At 35.1% G+C, this 26,906-nt stretch overlaps 1 protein-coding gene across 1 annotated transcript in view; it reads left to right on the forward strand.

Moving 5' to 3' along the window:
* THSD7A (thrombospondin type 1 domain containing 7A) overlaps positions 1 to 26,906 on the forward strand; it is a 264,728-nt gene that overhangs the window by 159,404 nt on the left and 78,418 nt on the right. Inside the window, exons 6-9 of the mRNA XM_021538341.2 lie at positions 5,140 to 5,388; positions 6,919 to 7,100; positions 12,705 to 12,860; positions 15,242 to 15,445. Coding sequence (XP_021394016.2) covers positions 5,140 to 5,388; positions 6,919 to 7,100; positions 12,705 to 12,860; positions 15,242 to 15,445 — 791 coding nt within the window. The remainder of the gene's footprint in view (positions 1 to 5,139; positions 5,389 to 6,918; positions 7,101 to 12,704; positions 12,861 to 15,241; positions 15,446 to 26,906) is intronic.

Below are 26,906 nucleotides of genomic sequence, written 5' to 3' on the forward strand. Positions count from 1 at the left end.
AAACCCAATCAACAGCAGTTCTTGTTAAATATCAGTACTGAGTGAATTAATTGAATTTATTGTAAAGAACACGTTCTTCACTATTCAATTTTAGATTTAAATTGCAAACCTCATGTTGTTGCTCTATTAAATTTGAGCATGAAAAGCAGTGTATCAAGAAAAGCACAAAATCAACTTCAAAATTATGTCTTCTTATACCTCATGTTTGTGACTCCTATTTCCATTAACTTATAGATAACAATCTATATAGTATATATAAAAATATAGTAATGTACAGATATTTTAGAAGTGTCCTCAGCATGAATATTGAACAGTCCTCAAATTCAGACCAGTTTTCCTCTCAAAGTTGTACATGGAGTAGAAGGATGTGTAGTTGCAGGATATAACTGTATTCAAATAAAACAAGACCAAGTGAAAAAGGACTCTTGGACCTAACAATGAGACCATCAAGGAAAGATCTTATAGAAGTGTTGAAGCTCAAAAATGCCACAGAGAAAGCAAATATACTTATGCAAGACCTGAAGTCAAAAAATGAAATTAACTGAGCATTTCTAATGCAAAAATAACTATCTATTGGTCAGTAGAAAAGGTGTGCAAGGCATTGTTTCTAAAATGATGTATGTATCAAAATCTTATCAAGTTTTAGCATGCATTTATATTAGTTCATGGAGGTGAACGCTATAAACTCTTCAGTGCAAAGATTCAGCTTGTGTTCCAAAAGTCTGTAACTCATAATTTGTTGGAAAACCAGAGGGTATCTTGGGATAGTGTGACTGAGTACTTGCTGTCTTTCCATTTTTGCCCTCCATTTGCTACTGCCAAAGCAGGCTTCCAACTGCATGGATTATTAGTTAGTTAATAGTTAGAAACTCACAGCCATTCTGATGCTGCTCTTCATCTTTTCTCATTAATTCTTCTTTCTAATTACTAGTCCAGTCTGATATGGATGAAACACCAGCAAAAGCAGAAAATATCTTTGTTGTACAAGTTATATATAAATGGAGTATACTCATTCAGCAGGTCCTACTGCCTAGCTTAAAACCTATTTATTTTTTCTATTCATCTTGCATGAATTTAGAGATCAGTCCTGCTGTCATGCATTACATGCATTTGGCTTCATGAATGCCGTATGCACAGCTTTATTTATTGCAAAAATTTATCAGAAAGCCCCAATTCTTTTCTACTCAAATTTGTAGAGGAGGAAATTCTAATGGTCTTTTCCATGACTTTTCTACACAACCTAAAAAACAACTTTTGAGACTGAGATTATAAACACTCATATCAGCCATTGGACTTTAAAATCAAGTTTTCCTGATTTTTTTAAGTTGTAAAAATATTTTTCATTCTCTAATAGATCTTTAGATGCCTCAGAAAGATTTTTTTTTGTCTTGATTAATCTAATTTTTTCACATATTTTAAAGTTTATTTTTGACCGAGGAGAGTTCTTTCAATTGCACAACTTTCTCATTTGTACACAGGTACTGTGGTGTAATTTGCTCCAGGCTTATGTGGAGGCTTGTGTCAACCTTTGTTCTCCCCATGTCTTTAGCCTTAATTATCCCATAAATTACTTTGAAATGCCTAGGTTTGACCTTCCTATCTCCAATTCTTAAGTGATATTTGGTTTTTATTTATTGCTGTAGAAGCACAAACGAGGCTGCAGAACGTGAGTAGACACAAATTCTTGACCACATGTCTTCAGAAGAGGTTGAGCAGTAATTATGTTCTGAAGTTGTCCTTTGAACCAGCCTTTTTCTTTATTTCTTTTATCTAATCGATGTCTTTTAGGTCAGGAATAGGTTTATTGTTGATTTAATAGCAATAGGGACTATTCATCCCCTGTGATGTGATCGGGATTGCTTTCTCTTTCCATTGTGTCATTTAAGTTCTTTTGTACCTTAAGCTTAAATTCCCCACTATATCTGTTGTCTGAAATGGTACTTTCTCAAAACACAGCCTTTATTTCAATATGTATAATTCCTTCTTCCCTTCCAAAAAAACTGGGGCATTGTCCTTTGAATATATTCACTGGATTGAGAGCAAGATGCTGCAGATTTTGCATGTTACCCCTATGCTGCTGCTTCCTGTATCCAGTCTGCTCTGTTGACTTTTAACAGCATTTTTATGTAGCTCATGCTTTTCTTTAAGCTTTATAAGCAATTATCTGGACACAACTATATGGGTTGATAGTGACGACTTGTTTATGTCCTCTCTGTGCTTCTTGAATGGTTAAATTTGCATATAATGTGTACTTAGACATTAGTCAAGGGCATGGAGATGTTTGGTGCAGAACTTCTAGTGAGTTGGGCAGTATCATGAAATGAATGTTAATTGGCTATTTTTATTTTCTGTTATGTTACTTGCTCATTTGCCTTTTGTCCTGTGAGAAGATTTATCCCAAGTCTGCATGACTAAACAAGGCACATAAGTCCATCAAAAACTGCAGAGAGATTTACATAAAAGTAAGCTTTGCTTTCAGTTATTTGTAGAGATCAAATCTGTAGCATTAGTACCAGACTCAGAAGAAACTATTTTGTTTAACAAACACATTGCTAGATTTTGATTTAGAATCAGTCTGCTTGTTTCTTCTGGTAAAATAAAGTTTGTAGTATGTGATTTTTCCCTTCCTTACTTGATTAGAGTACAACACATATTCTTCTGATGCCTGCAATATGAAGGAAAACTCTTGATAGTGGCCATTTCCAGTTAGCTCTCACTGTTTCTCTGACTTGCTTAAAGAAAACCAAATGTTAAAAGAACAAACAGCAGCTAATTTGCTTGTGTGACTCTTCTTTTTTTTAGTTGTAGTTATCTTTGTTCTCATAAAATAATATGACACTATGCATAACAGAAAAGAGATTGTGTAGTGGTGACTTACTGTATCAGTTTCTTGGTGTTGTTTATGTAGTACTGCAAGTGGTGCATGGTTTTAATAATCAAATAAGGAAATAAATATAGCTCACTTTACCTCTTGCTTGTCTCCCTAGCAATATTTACAATCCAGTTACAAGAACTTAAGAACATCATTGTTTTATATTTAATTTTAAATAATTTTATTTTACAAGTATGTGAAGTGAGGCATCATTTAACTGTATTGTTTTATTTTTTTTAAGGATCATAAATAAACAATGAAGTTAGTAGGAAGGTACAATTCTGTTTGGGTCTTCTTCATGCACACATATGGAAATAATTAGTAACAAACATCAGCATTTCTCATATAACACTTCTCCCAAATAAGTTTTGAAACAGATGTAAAGCCCAGGTCCTATCACACATCATTAGTTACCGTCTTCCCTCCTCACCAAAGCTACTTTGTGGTGGCAATTTTGTGCATGCTCCCTGGCAATATGCATCTGTAATTAAGCTCAGCCCCAGTCACAGTGCATATGAAGTGGTTGGTTTACTCTGCCCTCAGAGGTGTCACATTGGATGGGAACTTGGAAGGGGAGGCTACTTCATCTGTTCTACAAAATAATTTGCAAATGCTGCCCATGTTAGAAACCAAAGGGAATGTATCTTTTCTCCAGTCATTAAAATGTGTGTTTGGGGGATCAATGAGTCTATATATTTTGTCAAGGGTACAGAAATGGATTTATTGATTTTGACAGTACCATAGTCCTATGCCAGATAGGGCTACACATAGGTAAAAAAGCCCATTATTAAAGAACAATTTTCTCAAAAACTCCGCTGACTGTCTTTCTCCACAAACAGGATGTAGTTTCTGTCCTAAAGCAGAATAAAAGTTGACTATATCATGTTAGGGTTGCCCATCACCACTGCCTTTGGCATAGTAAGAACATTAGAAAACTCCTTCTGAGTAATCCCCTATAGTCTGTAAAGCCCAGCAGCGTCTCCACCTTACTGTCTCCAGTGGTAGAGGGAGATGTGATTTAAAGACCAAAAATATGACACCTGACTGTCTTTTGCAGTCCATTCATTTTGTATTTCTCTAATATCCAAAGTAAATGTATTAGGGATGATGGCTCACGGATTCGTCAGCCTCTTTTTGGACATGCTGACACTGTCTCTATAACCAGGATCTTCTACTAGCAAGATGTAGAATTGGGGTGTTTCTTGTGCATATATTACTTTCATTTATTGTGTTTTTAAATCTCTCTGTTTCATCAAGTACCCCTGGTTCTATTACAAAATTTTGTAAATAGAGGTTCAAAATTATGTTGGATATATGGGTAGAGCCAAATTTTGTATAGTAGTGAAATACTTGTAAATATTCATTTTTCATTGTGTTCTTTTAAAGGGAAAAATAAAAACTTTTGTAGTATAGTTTATAGGCTTGGTGTTGAACAGAGCATTTCATTGTGCTACTTGCAGTATCAGTAAATATTTTTCCTGTCTATTTAACTGTTTCAAAAGCCAGATTTTTATTCCTACCCAGACATGATAAAAAAAAAAAAAAAATCTGTGTTGTAATTGTAATTAAGGAGATAAAGTTACATTTTATTTAACTGCAGTCACCCTTCTCTATTTCTCATTTTTCTATTGTGAATCAAAGTTTAAAATAGAAATGTTCGTTTCTAGTCTATAAAATTTAAAATTAAGAGTGATTTAGAGGGAGAAAATCTTGCTGACAGCCTATGTAATACTTGAATGAGGCAATCAGATAAAAAAATGGGAATTAAATTATGGACTTCAGAAGCAACAAGAAATAAGTACTATTGGTAACAGGGAAGACTTCACTTTAGACTAGAGATCATTCCCTGTTTGGACCATGAGGCATCACTGTGGCAATATACCAACTATAGACAAAATAAGTTCTTAGTGACCAAGCATCAGTATGTTTGCCGTTGTGTTTTTAAGCCATTTGTAGTCCGGAAATTAGGAGAAGATGACACTGAGTATTTAGTTCTCTGCAAAAAACACCTTTAGTCATCTTGGTTTTGAATTCTCCCTTACATGGAAATAGCTCCAAAAATAAAAAAAAAAAAAAAAAGAGTATACCTAAAAATAAGAAATGAAAATTGTATATATTTCCTCTGTTATATTTCCATACATGTAGGAAGGCTTAGATTTTAATTTTCTTCACAGATATGGCAATGTTTTTTTTTTTGCTTTTGCTGTAGGCGTTCATGACTGTCTGTGGATGTGTGTGATAAAAACTGTAACACTCTATTATTACAGCTTCTGCAATCAGGAAAAGCTGCCCATCACATTTCAGTCCTGTGTGATCACAAAGGAGTGCCAGGTGTCAGAGTGGTCAGAATGGACCCCCTGCTCCAAAACCTGCTTTGACATGACAACCCCTAAAGGGAATCGTACAAGATCACGGACCATTAAGCAGCTCCCTGTTGGCAGTGAGAGTGAATGCCCACAATTAGAAGAAGCAGAGCAGTGTGTTACTCAAGGAGACGGCGTAGCACCCTGCATTACGTAAGTTGGTTCCTTTCACTTCTCTGTTACTAAAATGAGCAATTTCAATGAAGTGTACAAGGTTGGTAATGGAATATTGACCAAACCATTATTAAAGAAATATTAGGTAGGACTTTACCTTTTTTTCTTTATTCCTGTTTATTCAGTGCTCTTGAAAGCCCAAAGTCTGCAAATAGTTCCCATTGTAGTGTAACCAGTTCCTTCTCTAAGTACAGGAATAATAATATTTTCTTTTCATTCATTTCAGTTTTTAAAAGACAATATTTGCACATACGCAGATTCAGGCAAGATGAAATTGTGTTGATTTGTCAGTGATCTTTTCCCTATGTAACTTTTCTATCAGAATCGTTGTTTACTGAATTTCTTGTCTGTTTGCAAACCAAATGTTGAATAGAGGAAAGGGGTGTCAAACATCTGGTTAGCTACAAGCTAGCAGACTGTTTTAGTGAGACTTGTACTCAGCACAACAAAGGCCCTAGATGGGAAGTGGGAGAGGCTAACCACGACAGCAAATAAAGTTTAGGAGAAATGACAGTGACCACTTTACGATTCAAGATATTGCAGTAATCCTTATCTAATCAAAATTAATATTAAAGTTCCAACTGTGTTTTTTCTTTATCAAACTAAAAATAGGATCTGGAGAAATGTCACTTGATATTAAGAATTTTGTCTATGGTATATATTTTTTTTTCATTTAATAGTTGAAATATCATCTTTCTTTATCTCCAGCTGCATTAGGAAGCCCTTTGCTTTATTTAGCCTTAAAGTACTTGTTAGGCAGGGAATTCTGTAGCATTTCTTGCAGTTCATAATCCCAATTGGGGTTTTAACTGTGAGTCAAAGGTCTTCTTTGCTGTGTATTCACTGATTAGGAAGCTTCCAGCTTCTCATCATTCATCAGTACTCAGCAGGGATGCTTCAATACTGCAGAATGATCTTCCTTTTAAAAGAAGTGAAAAAGAGAACTTACTGAAAAGTCTTTCTATAGTCATAATAAAGAAATGCAATTATAGTTTCACCTTGCTATCCAAAAGAAACTTTTGTTTCAAAGGTAACAGTAGGCTTTTGGGTTATCTGGAGGGAGGGGGAATTGTGAGGTTTTTCCCTCATTTTCTGGCTCTTATGTTTCTCAGCATTCACATCTCTTTCGTATTTTGGATTTTATTTATGTAAATTCTCAAGCTCTAAACAAATGCTGAGAGTCACAGCCTTGAAAGTTATCTGAACATGGACTAGATGTCCCTGTATAGTTTCGTCCCTCAAATAAAATATTTATATATGTGGTATGTTTCAGGAATTAAACAGAAAAGATCCTCGTAAAGAATAATGATTTTAAAAAATAAATAATACAAAAAAAGTTTCTATACACATAAAATGCGAGATTTAATGCACCTCTGTGTGCAAGAAATTGCGGTGCTCAGGCCTTTGATGAAATTAGTGAGGTACTGAGGTGTTTCAGCGAGTCTAATTTAATACTGTGTAGAATGGCTCCGTGATTTCTGGAGACCTGACTATGGGAATGTGATGCAGGTACGGCTGGCGCACCACCGAGTGGGCAGAGTGCCGCGTGGATCCTCTCCTCAGCCAGCAGGACAAGAGGCGAGGAAATCAGACAGCGCTGTGCGGAGGTGGCGTTCAGACCAGGGAGGTGTACTGTGTGCAGGCTAACGAAAATCTCCTCGCCTACCTAAATACACTCAAGGATAAAGAAGGTAAATTTGATTCAATTGCAATGAAATTAGTGTGAAATCAGAGCATGTCAGCATTCCACAGCTCTTTGGCAGCTTCCATTGTCTTCTGTCATGAGTGCCTCCTTACCTTGTGAGTTACTGCTATTTTTTAATTCAGATGAAAATGCTTAATTGCGGTAGCAGAAATTTAATTCTCTATGCTGCAAATATAGATAAAAAAAAAAATTCCTACAAATTACTATTTCTTAGTGTCTACTGAAATATACTGTCTAGGATACCTTTCCATAAGAAAGAACATGAAAATGTGGATCAGAAGTCCTTGATTTGTTTTTTTTCATCTACTGTAAATTTCTGTGTGTCCATCTGTGTGATGAACTTGTGCTATTTGACTTGCAGGTAGAATATGTCAATTCTGGCATGTAAGCTCAATATAGAAAGATGTAAAAATATTATTAGATGTAGTTTGCAAGGAATTTTTTTTTCCTTGATTTGGTCAAGTTTTTAAGTAGCTTTCAGATCTTTGAGCCAATAAAATTTCATGGATTTATTTACCTAACTGAAAGAGAGAAGATAATATTCCTTGTCACTGTTAAAGCCTGTACAGCTTCTTAAGAAAAGAGAGAATAGCTTAGAATACAAAATCTTTAATTCATTTGGTAGTCTACATGCTTTAGAATAGCACTTGAGTAGTTTACATCTACTTCTGTATAGTAGTGCAGAGCTATAGATTCAGAAATCAGTGAATTAAGCTAAATGCATTTAATATTTAACTTTTAAATTAAATTATATCCTCTACCTATTTCATACAAATACACATTACAGCCGTATACTTCAGGAAAAACAACATCAATATGCAAATCCTACATAATACCATTTTTTGTCTAGGGCTGGCCAGACAGCAGACTAGTGAGGTTCCTGCTGGTTTAAAGGTACTCTCAAACTTGCCGTAGCGGTAGAGTTTGTGGGGAATGTTAATGCCAACATCCATTTCAGCATGACTGCTCAGATCAGTAGGGTCTGACTTGTGAGCTCCGAAGCCCCACATCTGTATTTATTAAAGAAGAAGCTTTCAAGCCTCTTTGTCTTATGCAAATCAGCTCTGCCCAAGGGCTTTTAGTAAATCGCCTCTGCTGAACAAAGTTTAGATGCCTCTGCTGTAGTCTGAGCTACAAAAACCTCCCAGCTAAAGAGAGGTAACAATAAAATCAGTGGCAGCTTACCGTTCAGAATGATGATTAGGATTTTGGTAGGCTGTGAAGTCTCGCCAGATTAGGCGTGTGTGAAATTTACCCTTATCAAACTGTGACAGGAATACATGGAGCCCATCAGGAGGTAATCTCTGCAGGCTCCTGAAAGCTGATTAAAATGTAACTAGTCTTTGGATGCATAAACATGAGAACAGTTTTTCAAGAGCTCAAACTGGGAGTGAAGTGGTTCTTAGTTTAAAAAGGAGCTCTGGGCTGTTTCCACATTGGGGGACAGATTTTCAGAAGAGGTGCTGCTCTTCTCATCCTCCCTCTCTCTTCCCTCATAGAATAGAAAACAATGAGTAATTTGAGGATGGGAAAAAGCCAGGACACACACCCACCAGATTATGCTATGGGGAAACGCCTTCATCTCAGTGTAGTTTACTGTTGGTTGTAATCTTGGTAAGGCTGCTTTAAAGACCTCTGTTCTCATATACTCATGGTGGCGTTTCCCTGTTATTTCAGAAAGTCAGTCACAGAGCAAGTCGAAGGCTAGTGCTGCACCTCTGCTATCAATCACTTTTGAAATAACAGGTAGGTAAATTAAGGCCTCCAACCTGACCTCTTGGTTAAGAGCATGCAAAGGAGGCAATGCCCCTTTGGGGGACTTTGTTTGCTATATGTGTTCACTTAACATGTTTATGCAGCTCTGAAATAGTTAAATGAATTTGAGCATTCTCAGGAAATTTCAGACCAGTTTGAAAGTGACAGGCCAAAATTCAATCTAATGAAGCTCATGAGCCAGCTGGGATGATGGAACACTTGCCTGCTCCAATCCTGAACTCGTTCAGCTAGTGTTTGCTTTTTCCCTCACTTCTGAGCATTGGGAATTGTTTTTCAGCTTTCATCATAGCCGCTGTCTCCAGTCCCTTCTGTATTTTTAAAACACCAAGTCAGGCCTCCAGTAAGAATTTGAACTTCTAATACTGAGCTGAACCATAATCCCTCACGCTATTCAGGTCAGTAGGAAGAAGAAGGAGCATTGGTTGCAGTAGTTAAGCAGTGACAATTGAGTTCCTGGAGGCCACAGTCATTCTGCCATTTACTTGTCACTGGCTCAAATTGTTTCATCACTGTTCACCTACTTAACTGGTTTAGTCATGAAGTTCCTTTTACTATATGAGGTGGACTGTTTCATCTTATTCCGAGTACCTTTAAAACCCTCGATGTAGAATAAAGAAGAGGAACGTTCCTTTATGGGCATAAATTTATTCTACATCTGAAAATACACATTCATTGCCCTATTAAATACAGGGGAACTGCTTACATGCGTGGAATTGTGCCATTTCTCAGAGCATAATGTTCTGAATTATCTAATGTGTTTTGAGGAGAGGATTCACCATTATAGAAAATGAGAAGAAAATATGTTATTTACTTGTTTGCCATAATGTGTTTTAGGCTTGGGTTTTTCTTGGGATTTTTTGAGTGAGAGTACTTGAAAAAAATTTCTTTGTGTTGTTTTCTATGAAACCAGTGTGGCAAATGATCAGAAAGAGAAATATGACATTGTGTCTCCCTATACTGATACAGTCACATACAAATTCAATCTCTTTGCCAGCCTGGTCATTACTGGGCACTAGTCTCTTGAGGGTCTTTAGAGAAAGATGGAGGGTTTGATATCTTGATAAACATAGCCAATGCATAAAAACAAAACTGCTCTTTTCCTTTTTGGTTGTTTTTAAAATGCAGTATTCAAAGAGGTGTTTTCCAATTGTATAAAATATATTCAGCTAAAATTTCCTAATATAGAAGATGATTTGAGGAATGGATAATTAAATCTTACTTTATTTTTTAGGTTACTAGCCTCAAACCTAAAATCCCTTGAAAACTGAATCTAATTTATTGGTTAGACTGAAAGAGGAAGGGAGATTATCTAAATGCATTAACTTTTCTTTCTATTTTTGGCCCAAAATTTGGTCAAATTTCACATAGATCTTGTAATATTACACACAGTCGACATTCAACATTACTTCCAAGGAATAAAAAACAATCTTTATTGCTGACACAAGAGAGTATGAAAGGACAGAGATAAGACAAGGTTTTAAACTGTAAATATATGCATCCAGTATCTTCTTATGTCAGAGCGTCTTTGCTAAACAATAAGCATCAAACCCTGTGTTCAATCATACTTTTGTGATGCTGAAAGAAATGAATTTAAATTCATGGAAACAAGATGGTCATAAGATGCCCAGGCAAAGCTGTTTTCTTCTTTTACTGTCATCTTAAGAAAAGAATTTGAATAATCCTGCATGAAATTCATCCTAAAGTGCTCAATGATGAACAAAAATTTAATAACCTGAAACAGAACTTTTCTGTCCAATGGTTGAATTTTTTTGTTGCAAAAGCAATATATAAGAGATAACATTTGTACATCACTTAGGGTCTAAAAGCAGCATTTGGAAAGCATTTTGGCATATTTAAAGATTTATTGATATCTGTGGTATGAAAAAACTGCTATTGCTGAAAGATTCCTGATTAAAGATCTTTGTTATTTTTCTGAGTAAAATTCCCTGAACAAGTGTGATGGCAAGTTCTTTATCATGATGAAGGCTAGAGATGAAGCATGGAATTCCTCAGAGCACTTTCTCTATTCCCTGAAGCAAGACTGTGTCTCAAGGGTATGATTGGCCCTTAATTTCAACTGTCCCACTTGGGCAATTACCCATTTAAATAAAGGTTAAAAATGTATAGAGAGCAGTTACTTACTGTTTTTCTTTTTCTTATTAGAAACTATTCAATACAAATTCAACAGGCAAATTATGTTTACTTGTATTCATTTTCTACACCAAATATGCTTATTATCTTGATTATCATGCATGTTAGGTGTGCATGTCAAAATTACTGTAAAATTCAATGATATGTCATGAAATTTAATTTCAACATAGCATTATGCTAATGCTGGGATATTAGGCTTTATTTTTTTTTTCTTTTTGAGAGAGATTGGTAAGTTAGAGACAGTAATATTAAATGACTATGTGCCACCACTATCTGCCTTCATTATATGGACCAACGCATTGTAAAACTGTGGCAAAGGAGGCCACATTGAAAACCAGAGTAGGGTGAGGATTTTTCATTCCATTTTCCCCTTAAAAAAGTGAGAATTGGATGCTTTTTCTGAAACTGTAAAGACCACATGCTTAGAAAATCTAAATGGAAAGACATACACACATGTCTACAAGCTTGACTGTACTTTAACAGCCTGGTGTTTACTTTCACATTCCATAAGTGATTATTGATCTTCTTTTCCAGACAGATATTTTGTCATATACTGTATTTATTCTGAGAGTCTTTCCATTAAAAGCGGTGGCAAAAATTAATGATGTAACTTCTTCCCACAGGAAAAAAACCAAACTGAATAGAAGGAGAGTGTTTTAAGTTAAGGAATTTTATGTTTTCTCAATCTACCAAAGTGAAATAATATGGCAGACTTCTAGCAAATATTGTCTGCTTACTGTAATATTTTGTCAAGTCCTTTATTATGAAAGAGAATTAATATCTTCCTTTCAATGAAATGGTACATTATCAGTTAGAGTTCTGTGCCTTACTCTGGCACCTTATAGAATTGTCCTGTTAATTATATTACCTGGAAAGCCAAAAGAATAAAGTTTGGAAGGAGAAGGATGATTTTTGCCCAAGTTATTGATCTTTAAAGAACAGAAGGGTCTGCCTTCACATGTGTCTCTATAGATTAATAACGCTTAAAAAAAGTCCTGTATAGTTTTTACAACTACATATATACATTATGTATACATATTTATAGACATTTATAGCAAATACAAACCATGTATATATCTGAAACAAAGCCTTTCTTGAACTAAAGTTGCTGCTGCACAAATCTTAACTGCTGAGTGTGCACTTGATGGTCTTTAGAGTAAAAGAAGAAAAGTTTTTGCCAAAAATTTAGCTGTGTTTCATGTTAAAGCTTAAAAATAATCTTTTAAATAATAATTAGCCAGGCCTTTGAAGTTATAGTATCATATAGCTTACATATACAAGTGCAAAGGGATTTATGCAGCTTTTTGTTCAGTTTCTTAAGAGAAGTGGTAATGAGATAACAGGACACAAATTTATGTAGAATGAAAAGTGAACAATTGTGGTGGTATAATTTACTCCTCAAAAGAAAGGACTGGGTCTGAAGGGGGTACTGCAATATCTACAGTCTTCCTGTCTCCACATAATGGGATTTGGCTTTGTTCATGCAAAGAGTAAACTAACTTCCATTAAATTTTTTTTCAAGGCAGGCTTTTATTCCATCATGTCATCAGATTGAAATGATGGGATAGCAGCCTTTCTGACTAAAGGATGGTTCTGACTTAGAGCTGAGTATTAGGATTATGACCAATGACATATGAGAAATATTTTGACTTTGTTTCAACAGCTTCAAGGCCAGTAGACCGTAAACTGTGTACAGGACCTCTTCCCAGCACCTCCCAGCTGTGCCATGTTCCCTGTCCTACAGAGTGCGAGACCTCGGCATGGTCAGCCTGGGGACCATGTACCTATGAAAGCTGTGATGAGCCTCAGGCCAAGAAGGGTATGTAAAAATTCAGCAGAGCCTTTTAATGGTGATATTTACTATTCAAAGTCACTAGGTTATGTAAGCACACTAAATTTTGTACCGAGATGTGTATATGTAGTGCCTCTGGGCATCAAAATAAAGTCGTTGAATTAGGACTACATTTGACATCACTGTTGCACCAAAGGTAGCAAAAATGTAGCCTGTTTACTCGGCTCTCAAGGTCAGTTTGGGTTTCTACAGGTCAATTCCAGTTTCAAACCTTCCTATCAGATTGAAAGAGATACAGTTTGTGTGTTCAAATTACAACTTTGGTACTATCTCAAAAGGAGGACAGAAGCCTCCTTTGAGGTGTGTAGCATAAAAGGCACTCATAAAAAGATTTACAGTTCAGTAATAGCTTAAGAATTCACCATTAGACTGTAAAGCATGATCTGGCAAAGGGATGGCACCATTCCCTGTTGATACATGAGGCTGTTTTACTTACGACATATGCGCTGGTTTCAATTTCAGCATGTTTTACAACTTATTGCCGTTCAGAACAGATTGTAGTACCCTGACATCAAAATAGGAAAGCAAGAATACAGTGACAGGGACCTCACGGTAGAAGTCTGTGGGCTTCTGGTTGTAAATGAGAAAAACTGGCCTAGTCATTGCTGCAAAATTATTATCTGATAGAACTGGGAATACAGACTTGGTTTCTTGACTGAAAACAGTCGTAAGAAAGGGCAGCCACATATGTCCACTGGAAGGAGCAACTATGATTACTATGTTTGCTTAGTTGGGTATTTCTGGCATATTGCCAGCTACACTTCTGTCTGGGCAGCAGTAATACAAGTTTTGCAGAGTTGTTTTGTGGAACTCTGACCCAACCTTGATCAGTTCAAGAAGGAAAAAGCAGTTCAGTGTGCAAATCTATCAGATTAAGTCTTGTCTGAGTACAGCTATCAAGAAGTCTGTTATTTCTGTTCCTATTCCATCACTGAAAGATTTGCTACATTTTCATGGGTAAAGTTTAGGTTTGTGAGACTGATTTGGACATCTGTCTAATAGAAATACATTAGGATGTACTTTGTGCCAGCCTTTATCCCTGCATGCATGAGCAGGGATATTTTCTCAACTGCCAGTGTTTTCTTCTTATCTGGAAATTCTTACATTTTATTTTATAATTGCATTGACAGTTCTTCTGAGAGAATGATGTGAAAATTGTACAGGCACTCCCATTTTTAGCAGCATGTCTCTCTACGTATTTCCAGATTATTTGCATCCTTTGTATCTGTAGATATTGGAGTTCTTTATTTTTGAAATTATATCAGCCTTTTGTGTCAGGCTTAATAAAACCTTTTGCACATAATTTGGCTGAACTCTTCAATTTAGAAAAAAGGAAACAGCAACTGAAGAAAAATGGAAAAGTATTTTTAAAGTAAATACTTACTATAATTTAATTAAGAGGCATATCTTCAAATAATCAATTCTTGCGCATGTGTGTTTGAAAACTCTCCTGTTTAGTTTGTGTCTTGGTAGAAATGACAGAGTATATTATATGTAGTATTTTACAAAAAAAAAAAAAATCTGTATATTACTAACTTGCCTGAATAGTGATATAAAACAAAAGAGACAGTGAAAATATGTGAAAAGAGAAACTATTTATTGAATCAATTTAGTTTGGTTAGGTTTGTCTGACTGTATTTATTCTGTTTTTTTTCAATGAGCCATCCTGAAAGGGGAGAGTGGGTTGCTTTTGGTTGCTGGCATTGACCTGGAAGATCATACAGTCCATAAATGCCCACCAGTTTGTCCATTCCAAAATGAGTTTAAGTTGTCTTAAGGAAATTTTTAGATGCTTGAAAGGGAATATTGTGATGTTTATTACTAAAAATGTAGTCACAGGACTTGAGTTTATTTCATGCTTTTCTTTTTCTCACAAGCTGTCCTTTTATTCTTCCATTTTATTTTGGAGGGTTGGAGGGGGAACGAGTGTTTGTAAGCTGATTTCACTTGATGATCCATTTCTGTTGGAACATACCTGAGAAGAAAACAAACAGAATATTTGAGAAATGGTAACCCAGCAATGTAGTCAAGATTTATAAAATGAGATGGGTCTTGCAAGAGCGATGCTCAGGAAATGATCCTGTCTCCTTCCTGGAGTATGCATGACTATGATAAACAGGGGTTTAAGGCAAAGCCTCCTGAGGAGGCTCAAAACATTGAAACTTGTAAAACTTTATCTCTAGTCCTTCTTTATTGAGTTCTTCTACCCAATTATCTAAAATGTATTGTTCTGCTGAGTGTCTGTGGTATGTTTTACAGAGAAGAGAAACAGAACTGTTCACTCAGGTGTAGACAGATAAAAAGTGCCTCACATTTTAGTTAAATTGTTATTTTCGTGGATATTTCAGGCTTTAAACTAAGGAAACGTCGCATCACCAATGAGCCTACAGGAGGAACAGGAAACTGCCCTCACCTGTTGGAAGCCATCCCATGTGAAGAGCCCTCTTGCTATGACTGGAGAATCACGGGGCTGGAGGAATGCATTCCTGACAATGAAAAGCCATGTGGCCCTGGTACACAGGTTCCTGTTGTCATCTGCATCAACAGTGATGGTAAGGCAGATGCTTTTTCCTACAGCCCACACCAGCTAGAGTGAAGATACTAAAATGTGGTCCAAAAGGGTTATTCTCAGCTTTCTTGATCCTTAAAACCAAGCTGTCTGGAATAGATATAAATGTCCATTAATACTGGAGAGGAAGGGTAAGACCTCTAGACCAAGTTCCCTCACCTACACTGTGCACGGTTTCAAAGCTTCAGAAAATGACTTAGAGAAAATTAAATAGAATACGGCTATTGTTTGCCAGTAGATCAGATTCATGCCTGCAGTGGCTTGACTGAATTCCCTGATGTAATCCCACTAACAAAGCTGATCCTCTGAGCCTAGAAACAAATAAAATGTGAGTAAAGTAAGATGCATTGCAGTATAGCTGGAAGAAAAATAATAATATGTTTATTAAAAAGGATGGTTTGATGAGTGTTACAGAGTTGGGTTGACAGTCCAAGCTATCTTGCTTCTTCAAAAGGTCAAAAAAATTACAACCATTATTCAATTATCTTCTGTGAGACAAAACAGATCTTGCATGACACAGGCATAAAAGCCAATTTTGAAAGCTGCTTACAGAATACTTTAATCTACTGAAGGTTCATGAATTACCATTGTGAGAATAGTCTTTATTCATTAGCAATATTAAAGTCTAGAGCAGCAGATAAATTAAAATAATTGTATTAACTGCAGCGTAGTATGGCAAGCGGCTTCTAAGTTCCAACAGAGAAATAAGTAAGAGGACACCTCTGATGAGTGTTAACAGCTGCAAAAAATATTTTGAAATTAGATCAGTCAGAAGTAATAAGAACTGATTATAGAGATATTTAAATCTTCAGCTTTCATGCTGAAGACTGTTGGTTGTAATTGAGTTTTGAGGATTAAATTGAAATGCTTTGAGTTAGAATGCAAGCTTTATTTTTCTGCATACACCTAAGAGAACTAGTAACCATTTTTATAGCTCAGAAAGAGATTAGCCTAGAATTACAATATTCCAATATTCAATCTAGCATATTCTATGTCCTTAACTCAAAAAATTTCCCTTTGCAATTTGATAATTTCTTGGCAACAGCACTGAAACTATTTGCAGGGGTTTTTGTATATATATTCAGATGAAAAATGGCCTTTTCCTTGTAAATCAAGCTGTTTCGTAAATAATTGTGAAGACACTTTAAAATCTGTAAAATAAAAATACTATTTTTTGCTTTACTAGATTATGGTTAGTTTGGCTTGCCTTTATTTTGAGGAATTGTGTTTTCTCATACATCTAACCTAATTTCTTTCTAAACTGTAATATAGTAATTTATATTGACTATAACTTATTGTATATTTGGAGCATGCAATTGATCCATTAAACTTTGAGATGTCTTTTATGTATATGATATTTTCTATTGAAACTTAAAGGATTTGCCCTTGGCACTTCATGGACTTTGGTTTTGGCTAAATTTGACTTTGAAGATTTGTGTTTAACTTTATTACTCCCAGTATTGGGTTTTGCCTCTCTGTCTTTCTGAATTATATAGCATTATATATTGCTGTTAATATATGACCTTATACATTGCCTATATCAGTAATCTGCCTCAGAAAGAGTGAGAAGTCAAGGTTTGGCCTATCAGTCTTTAAGATTAAAGAGTTGTGGGCTTAGCTTCAAAGAAAGGAGAAAACAAATTGCAATTATATCTTGTTTTGTAAAGATCTGATCACCCATTCATCCAGTCACAAAAATATGTGTTCAGTTACGTTTGAGAGAGTGCAAAAGCAGTGGAGAGAAACGTAATGAATTGCTCCAGCTCCTCTTTTGAAATTTCTTCTTTGAAATTCCTTCCTTTAGAAAAAATCTTCCGTGTACTTCACTAGTAATACCAAGTGTCTTCTTCGCTCTCTCCTGAGAAGGATTAGCATGATGCAGTAGAAGCAAACAAAGACCCACCAACCTCAGCAATCTCCCCCCAACACTGACTCTGCTCAAGCATCTTATTACTTTGCCTCCCACAGCACCAACCCACTAGAAATCGTGTAGACAACTCTTAGATACTTTCTAAACACCACCACCTCTTCCCAGGTAGTTCCCATCTTGTACTTTGGCCTCTTACCCTGGCAGTCAACAGAATATCCATGGTGGCCTTCAACACTTGTTGCAGGCATCTAGATTCTGCTCTGCAAAATACGAGAGCAACATTTTGCAATCAGGCAAGTTTTGCTTCAAGCCCCATAGCTTCAGGCTAGTTCCAGTAAAAAAAAAGTTTGGAGAATGCTTCTCTTCCATTGTCGAAACATAATGGTTAAAATTATTAATCATAAGAAATTTGTGATATTCGGTGTTCTTTGAACACTTCTTGGGGAAGTCTGCATTGGCTGTCAGTTAAATACTGTACATTTATTAACAGGGTACATAATTGATATAATAATTATGTGTTACCATATTTTTGATCTTAGCACACAGGGAATTTCAGTTTTACAGGTAAAAGTGACCCTGAAAGAAAACAGTTTGGAAAGCATTAACTATTGCATAAGATTCCTCTTACTCAAATTAAACTAATCTTTGCTTGGCAATATTATCTTCTGTCTCTTTAAGAGTTATTATTATTACTACTACTACTACTATTATTATTATTATTATTATTATTATTATTATTATTATTAGGTATTGAGCCAAACTTAATTCTTAAAGTGCCTGGATAGGAAGGGTTGAAATGAAGGGACTTAAATGTATTCAAAGAAAGAGCGTATTGTGCCCTTGGCTTCTGCTTTATAAAATGAAAAAGGCTGATATTTCTGACTAAGCACTGTACCCTAGATGGATAAAGCTCTGTAGCTTTAATGTAATATAAACCCAACACTGATTAGTAGCTTCTCTTTCTGTGCATGGTTGCATCGTTCTATATGTCTAAAGCATGATTAATTGGGGTAATATGTCTTGACCTGGATGTTTGGCTTCTCAGTTAGAATCAAGCAGCAATGTTTGTGAAGTTGTTTAATATAATTGGAATTAGCTTTTCTCTTCATTTTGGTGTTTAGATAAGAGCCATTACAGCCTTTGAGACAACAGCAAACAATAGGTTATCCTCCCATCTTATTGCTGGAGGCCTGTGATTGTCACTCTTTCCACAGCGGATGGCAGTAATCAGAATTTTCATTCATGCTGAAAAATACATGACATTCCCCAGGTTGTCATTGCGGAGGCTATAATTAACTTTGATGTAATTTATTATATAAATGGAACTTCAGTCTTTTACTGTGGCAAGAACATTTCCAGAATAAATATTGTTAGTAAATCTTCCAGGAAATTTTACAAAGGAGTTTTTTAGGTGAATAAAACACCTTTTGGTTGTGGAAGCTCCCAGACATGACAAAAAGTGATCAGAATGCTTTCATTGTATAGATAATTTTAATAACATCTGTTACACATGTTCCATTCTACAGATTAACTTTTGGTAATGCTAAATTGACTGTTTAAAAATAAATTGATATTAATATTTTTGTTGTATATGTAATATATGCACACACACACACACGTGTGCATACTACCTATTATTAAGTGTATTAAAACAATTAACATACAGAAGAGTAATTTTAGAACAGATGAATTTGTTCTATTTCTCTGTAGCTATGACTGTGAAGAATACAGTTTCAAACATATCTCTGCATTATTTAAAGTCCATAGTGAGAAAGCTGGCCGCTTCTCCACTTTGTTAACAGACATATTTGTGTTACTCATGTGTTATAAGGAAATATAATTTCTGACATAAAAATCTGTAATATTAAGTGCTGATGAAATGCCTTAAAATTCTTGTTCACTTATTTTTTCATTTTTTCTTTGGGTTGAAGGCTGTAGCTCAGGTACTGGCATTGGCTGGAGTGTACTTCTGATCCTCACACAGTCATCTGAAATGACTTGCTCATTTTCTAAGAATTTGTAAATAATACATTGGTCTACAGCCTTTATAGCATATTGGGCTTTGTACTGCTCCATGTGTTACTCCAGACAAAACAGATCTCACTTTTGAAGCACAGATTTCTTCGAGATCTTGTTGGAGCTCACTAATTGTTGGTTATGGTAGCTCTAGAGGGGACAGACAGGAGTGGACTCATTGCCATCTTCTGCCTCACAGCTGAGAGTCACTTGTCTTGGAAGAAGGAGCCGTGGCAACATCAAGGCTCTTTGTGTGTATGCAAATTCCTACAACTCTATGAAGTATCAGAATTGCTGCTGAAGTTGTGTAGGCAGAGGTGCATGATGATGTAGCTGAGTGCCACAAATTCCTCTCTGGGACCTGTATGGAGGTGGGTGACACAGGTCTGTTTTTTCTGAGACGGACACCACAGATATCAGTATTTTCTGATGTAAATGTGAGGATTTTACCAGTTTTGCAATACTGGAGACAAAGCAGTAGTGTTGGTATTAATTAAAAGATATAGAAAGTAGAAAGTCTGTTTTGTTTAGACACATTGTCTAATAGCTAAATATATTAATATTAATATATTTAATATTAATATTAAACCAATAGTTTAGCTATTTTGTCAAGAGCTGAACACTATAGTGACCAAAACAGAACAAAGGGCATTTCCAGGATACCTGTCCTTTATCTGTGCTTATTCTCAGCTAGTGAGACTAACAAAAAACTCCATACTTCAGCAATAAAGCATCTTATGTTTTATTTGCCTTATTGTTTTTCTCAAGAGTTAGAAATACTTATTTCTGAAATACCTCTTCTATTTTGTTGAGTTTATTTTAAAGTAAATCTTACAATTTTTTTCATCTAGTTTAAATTTTCTTTTATAGTTTCCTGGTCAATATCTCAATTTCCTTCCTTAATTTTTTTGGTTGTGGCTTTATATCATCTTACAATAAGCATCTAATGAAATATGTAGAATAAATTTCAGGAAAAACTGAGGTTTTGCTGGTGCAACAATTTTTATTTAAATTATTTTGGCTGGTTTCAGAATTGGGTCTTTCTCTATATTTATGGTTTGAATCAAATGCTAACAGAGCAGTCTTCTGGTTGTCATTTATTTTCATGATGGGAAACAATAAGAGATTCAATGGACCTGAGCATAGGCATTTTATAGGTGTGCCCGCATATAAAGAATCTATTTTTCTGACATTTCTATTGTTCAGCTTTATGCATTGAATAAAGAAATCATCAAACTGGTTGGATTTTATGATGATTATTTAGAAAAGAAGTGACACTTTGTGTCACTTTATGGTTTAGTTCATTATAAAGAACGAAGAGCCAGATTCACATTCAAATTACATTGAATTATTCAGTTATGACTGTAAGAAAACCCAGATCAAAATCTGGCCAATGCTCAGCAGTCAATTAGCAGAAAAATACAGTAGCTAATGACAGTTCCTTTGAGCTCATAGTGCCTTATGCTTACAGGAACTTGGTTATGTTGGCATTAGTCATCATTTCCCAATATTGTTTCCTAGCTAATATCATAACAGCATTGCTTTAAACTCTTCTTTGCTCCTGACAGCTTTTTGGATGACCATCTGAGGCATATAAATCAAATGTAAGATGCATACTTTGTTCCTCACTGTAAACAAATAGGCTATGAAACTTATACCAATTCTCGTCCTTCCTTTCCTTGAATTTTTCTGCTAACACAATCATCTACCAAATAGATTTCTTGGATGCTTGGTATATTTACGAATTTCTTAGGGTAAAATACAGTGAATTTAAAGGACCTTAAAACTGACATGCTCAGGCCATTATGTTTCAGACCACTGGATTTTTAAGACATTTATTTTTAAGAAGATTTGTTTTATTTAATATAATGGAATATAAGGAAAACAAGAGTACAGTATACTGCTTAAACTACCTCACTGAAGTCTCAGAACAGTTTGATAATTGATAACTTTTCTGTCAATAAAAAGTCACATTTAATTGATGACACCAATTCCTTTTTGTATCTCATCTTGATATTAGGAAAGTGACATGTCACTACTGAGTTTCATAAAAGAATTGATGCTTTTAGTATTTATGTAACATGTAGTAATTTAATTATATGGAAATAATTAAATACATAACTTTCTTTGTTCATGTCTTTAATAGTTTGCCTGTAATTTGACATGATGTTTTCAGTTAAAGGGATAAATAAAACAAAACCATTATTCCCTCTGCATAGTCAAGTAAACAATTAACATTAATGCAGCAGACCCTTATTTCCAATTTATCATGTATGATTGAAGACAGAGTTGCACTTGGTATGGACAATGCCTATTGAGACATTAATGTCTATAAATAATATAATTAAGGTGAAAACAGGTGGGCCAACCTAATTACCAAAATCTTTTTTTTGTGTAATAGATCATAATATGGCTGTCTGGTCAGGCAAGTTTGGTGTATTTTTACCAGTTTACATCTAAAGTGTAATGCTGCACCCGTATAAAAGTTTTAGACTTCTAAGAGCAGAGGTTGCTGGAGTGGAAAGTGCAAATATTTTGAAAATGTATCTGAGAGAGAGCAATGTTTTATATTATCCATATTCTTAGTATCTTTATTTTGTTTTTGATGGTGCAACCAGTAGGATACTGCAAGAACAGTATCTGACTAAATTAGAAGGGAGGGATTTTGATACATGCATTTTGATTTGTGTAATATTCAGCAATGCAGAAACCCAATTCTGATTAGACTCCAAGCTTCATCATGGTAAGAATATAGAGAAAGATAATTGCAGATGCACTTCATAACAATTTGGATTTCTTTAGGAATGTCAATTTAATGTGGTACAGTTTTTCCATTTATCATTTCAAATTATGTCATTATGAGACAAGAAAGAAAAAGAGGGTTGGGGAGTTATGGATGGATTATGGAACAGGATTTCTAGAACTGTATTGAACTCCTTTAGTTTTGGGTTTGTGTGTCAACTTGTTAACTCCCTATACCCAGAAAATATTTGAAATATTTTTACAAAACATATTTAGAAGAGATAATTTTGCATCTAATTATGTTATATATAAAAATAATGCTATATAGCTATACATTAAGTACCACTTTTCACAATATTATATGACACAGCATTAGTCAATAATCTGTATGATAAAATGTTCTAAGACAGGATAGTCTGACTAGGTTTGATGGAATCAATATTCCATCTGAGAAAATTTTGCACAGGCCTATTTATATTTTACAACAACCTGCATACTTATGGTCCATTTTCTAGATAAATGTCACCAAATTTCAAAGCTGTGAAACCACTGTGTTGATAAATGGTGAGGATAAAGACATCATCGTGAGCTACTCATATTGAGACAGAATAAATAGGAATTTTACTCTCTGTACTTCCAGCCTAGAGCGGCTCATTGTCTGACCTTTCTTATAGATCATAATTTGTGTTGAATATTTATTAATAAAAAAATCACCCTTATCTGACAAAAAATACTTGATTTCACAACTGTGCCAGTGGCCACTTAGAGCCTTAAGATGTTATGTGCCATTTTGCAATTCTTGCAACTCTTGTGCGCAGCACAAGCAGCATCTGCACTGAATACTTAAGAAACTTCAAAATAAATCATGCTCAGACACAATGATTACCTCAAATCAATTTATACCAGTCTCTCCAAGGTTCCCAGTGATCTCTTTCAGATGTTGGAGTGCAGGGAGTTTGTGGCTCTACATAGCCGCGACCCTAGCAGAGGGAAATAGAGATTTGTACCCAGGACTTGGCAAAGAATGGCGAGACAAGAGAAACTTGTTCTGGCCAAACAATTAGGTTGAAATCTGGGGAAAGGTAGGATTTGACCCTGATTTCCTCCAGGGCAATTTTCTGAGACCAAGTAAAGAACTCAAAGTTATAAAATGTCTCTACATGACAAGCATTAGGAATGAATTTGGTGAGGTATTTACTCTGCTAAGGGCCAGCCCATGGGAGGATTTGACAAGCAGCCGGAAAAAATTTGGCAGGTATGGGTGAAAAAGACAGTGAGGTGGCAGATTAGGAATAGTGTCTGAAGAAAATAAGGCTGGATAAGAAGCCAGAGAATGGGGAAGAAAGGAAAATTCATAACTTCTAGGGCTGCAATGCAATGAATTTTAGTCTGCTTCTGCTTTTGTCTCATGAGATCACCAGACAGAGCAGCAGTTTCAAGCATCAGTGCAGCATCCATGGCAGAAATACTATTTATCATTTGACTCCTGTTTTAAACTAGAAAACTGGAAAGAAATATTACAGCAAAATTTTATATTTTAGTTTTCAAAAGAAAGCCCTCAAACATTAGGAAATTAAGTTTGTCCGGTCCTTATATGAATACATCAGAAGGAAGAATTTAATTGTGACATTTTCTCCACAGAATCTGCCACTTATTTGTGAGACAGATATATCTCCTTCGGTGGCTAAGTGGGTATTTTGTAGTAATGAATGCAATATCTATGAAACAACTAACCTTAGTTGTCCTATTCTTCAGGGTTTAATTTTACTCTGCTTTTGTTCAGCATCAGCAAAATATAAATAATGCTGACCCACCACATCTTCAGTGCTCTGAAAATATTGCTGTGCTAGTGGGTGTCTGATAGTCATGACAGAAAGATCTTAGGAAAAATGCCAATTCTGTTTTAATAACATTTTTAATTAGTATGTGGTAAATAAAACTTTGGATCATGACTTGAACAAAGAGAATAAAACTAAAAATGCCAAATAGCCCCCCATTAAGGAGTTTCCAATCTGTGAACTGAAGGAGGAAGGGACCCATGTGATTTTCATTTATAAAGCATGTGATTATATAGTTAGAAAAACTGCATTATACAAAGACACCTTTCATTTTGACATTTACTCTTTGGTTTCTTGATAAAGTTTTGGAGGATTAACTTCTGGATTAAGTATGCAAATCTTGCCCTATGAATTATCAGAGGTTTGTTTCTAATTTTATTTAGAAATCCTTTATTGGTACTGATATTATTTTATAAATAGTAAATTGCTTCATTAATTTTTTCCAGAGAAAAGATACTAAGCAGAAACTATATGAAATTTCTTGTTCTGGATGCCTCAGAATTGAATTTAAAGAGTTACATAAGCTGGAAGCATCTTCTATATTATGGGAGGCTTCTAGAAAACCAGTAGTAAAAGGGAACCTTACTTTCAGGGTATAGTTTATTTTGTGAGTAGGTGTCAATATACAATGAAATCTCTCAGAATTCTGTTACTTTGGGACATTATCTTAAATAACTTATTAACAACAGAGTAGAGAAGTTGTAATGTCCCTATACCTGCAGAGGTGTTCCTGGATTTTTTTGATTTGCAACAATGCTAATATAGTTCCTTCCACAGAGTAGGTTTATAAGATGTAGTGGTATTTTCCTCTGGTTGCTGTCCTCACAGCTCCTTCCCTGAATCCATACATGTAGAGGCTAGGAGAAAGAAAAAGTCAAAAGGATGGCTTAGTTTTAGTCTTTTTGGGAGAAACACTATGAAAATGTTTCCAAAAGAGAAGATTAATTCACAGTCTGAGCTCCCTAAAGGCATGCTGTGCCTTCCACTCATAATGATGAGATTTCATTGCAGGATGGATAAAAAGGTGTTCTCCAAAGACTGCATTTTATCTGCCAGTAGTAGGACACAGACAAAAGCATCCATGAAATTAATTTAAAAACCATTACTCAGAAATGTGTAAACATGACAGTGGCAGTGATCTCTCTTACACCTCTTGGGTCCTATGTTTTAACTGTGATTGAATTGAGCTGTCAGATTATATAGAGGGTGACAACTCTTTACTAGCTGCAGCTGGATGAATAATGCAAAGAAAATGTTTGCAATCATCTTTTGCCATATAAAATAATTTTTCTTATTCTCTTAAACCCCCTTTTGAGTTACATGTGTCTTTGTGTGGCAAGAGGTATGACAAAGTATATGGATGCACAGTTATAAACTTGCTGCAAATTCACAGTATAGTAGTGAAATATTACATAATTGAACAACTGAAAAATTCACTTAATATTCTGTCAGGTGCAGACCATTAATCATTCTGTTCATCTGTGATGTAAGATTTTGCATTACAAAGAACATTACTCTGTTGGTGGTCAAATTCCAGGAAAATACTGTATTGCTGAAGTAATTATGAATCCATTTATGATGCAACTTTTTGTAGTTTTTTAGTGTAAATATATAAATTTATTAACTAAAGATAATGTTTATGCTAAAAATGAGAAGCTTGAAGTTAATGAAAGTCTTGTTTCTTGAAAAACCAGGCCATTTAAGGTAGCTGCTGAAAATATGCAGATTAGTACCTCAGTGTAGGGAATCATTGAAAGAATTGTAGTGAGCACTGTCATTCTACTGACATTAGTGGAACTGTCAAATTGTTCTCATGCTACTGCTTTTCTTGCCTATTATTTCCTTTTTATGCTTCTATTCCTAACTCATATCCCTAATGATAATCTAGTTCAGATCAGGACATCAGAAATATCTTCTCTAATCAAACTGGTTTGAAGTTATTGACATTCCATTGCCCTTCCTGAACTTGTTCTCCAGGTTATTTTGACATTATTGGATGGGAGGGGGAAATGCGTAAAATAGCACTTTACAATAAAATACCTGTGAAAAGGCTTTTACCTGTGAAATACGTTTTGAAAGGCTACAACAGTCTATGTGTCCATATATGATGAAGTTAAAAATTTGCTGAGAATACTCAGCAGTGAAAAAGTATACAATAATTTTGTGTGATTAATAAAGCATGTTGTTTTTTAAATAATCAAAAAGACACATTGCAATAAATGCATGTTGCATTTTCAAATCCATGTATTTTAAATCCTACTGTTACCAATATTCAAATAACAGCATCACTATTTCTAAAGTCTGCGAAAAGATTTTTCTTCACTTTTAAACACACTAGAGCTTCTTTAACATTTTAAAAACAAATAGAAGAAGTATTCTTAATCTTTTTTTCTGGAAGTCATATTTGTATATAAATTTGTCACTATATGAATTGTGGCTTGATTGGGAAAAGTTTATGAGAATGCTCTGTTGATCTTGGAACTAGCTATACCTTTTTAAGGTGACTTGGTGCTTTTGACAAGTGTTTTTAGAAATACACTGTGAATTTTCAAGTGATCTCATCCTCAAGGTACTCCCTGTCCTCTTTTTTCCTTTTAGCTCTGTCAGCACTTTTCCTCTTCTTTCCCCATCCTGCTAAAATGGCCTATTGGTTTGACATATTGATCCCACTTGGTCCCATGACTAATATTGATTTTATTCTCAATGGGACCATAGCCTGTCATCAAACTTATTTTTTCTTTCATATCAAGATGACATTTGATTGGCTTATTTGACACTAGAAAGCAACTCTGCTTGGTTATGATCAATACACTTGTATTCTCTGTTCCTTATCATTCTCAGTAAGACTACATTAGCAAATGAACCATGAAAATGCTTCAACTACCTGTCAAGCAGTAGGAAAATTTTACTCCTTTTGTTAGGCAGTTTTTGGGTACTCTGCTGGAGTCTTTATTAGAATTATTGAACGTCTATCCCTG

The sequence above is a fragment of the Lonchura striata genome, chromosome 1, assembly GCF_046129695.1.
Source record: "Lonchura striata isolate bLonStr1 chromosome 1, bLonStr1.mat, whole genome shotgun sequence".
In the NCBI taxonomy this organism is placed as follows: Eukaryota; Metazoa; Chordata; class Aves; order Passeriformes; family Estrildidae; genus Lonchura; species Lonchura striata.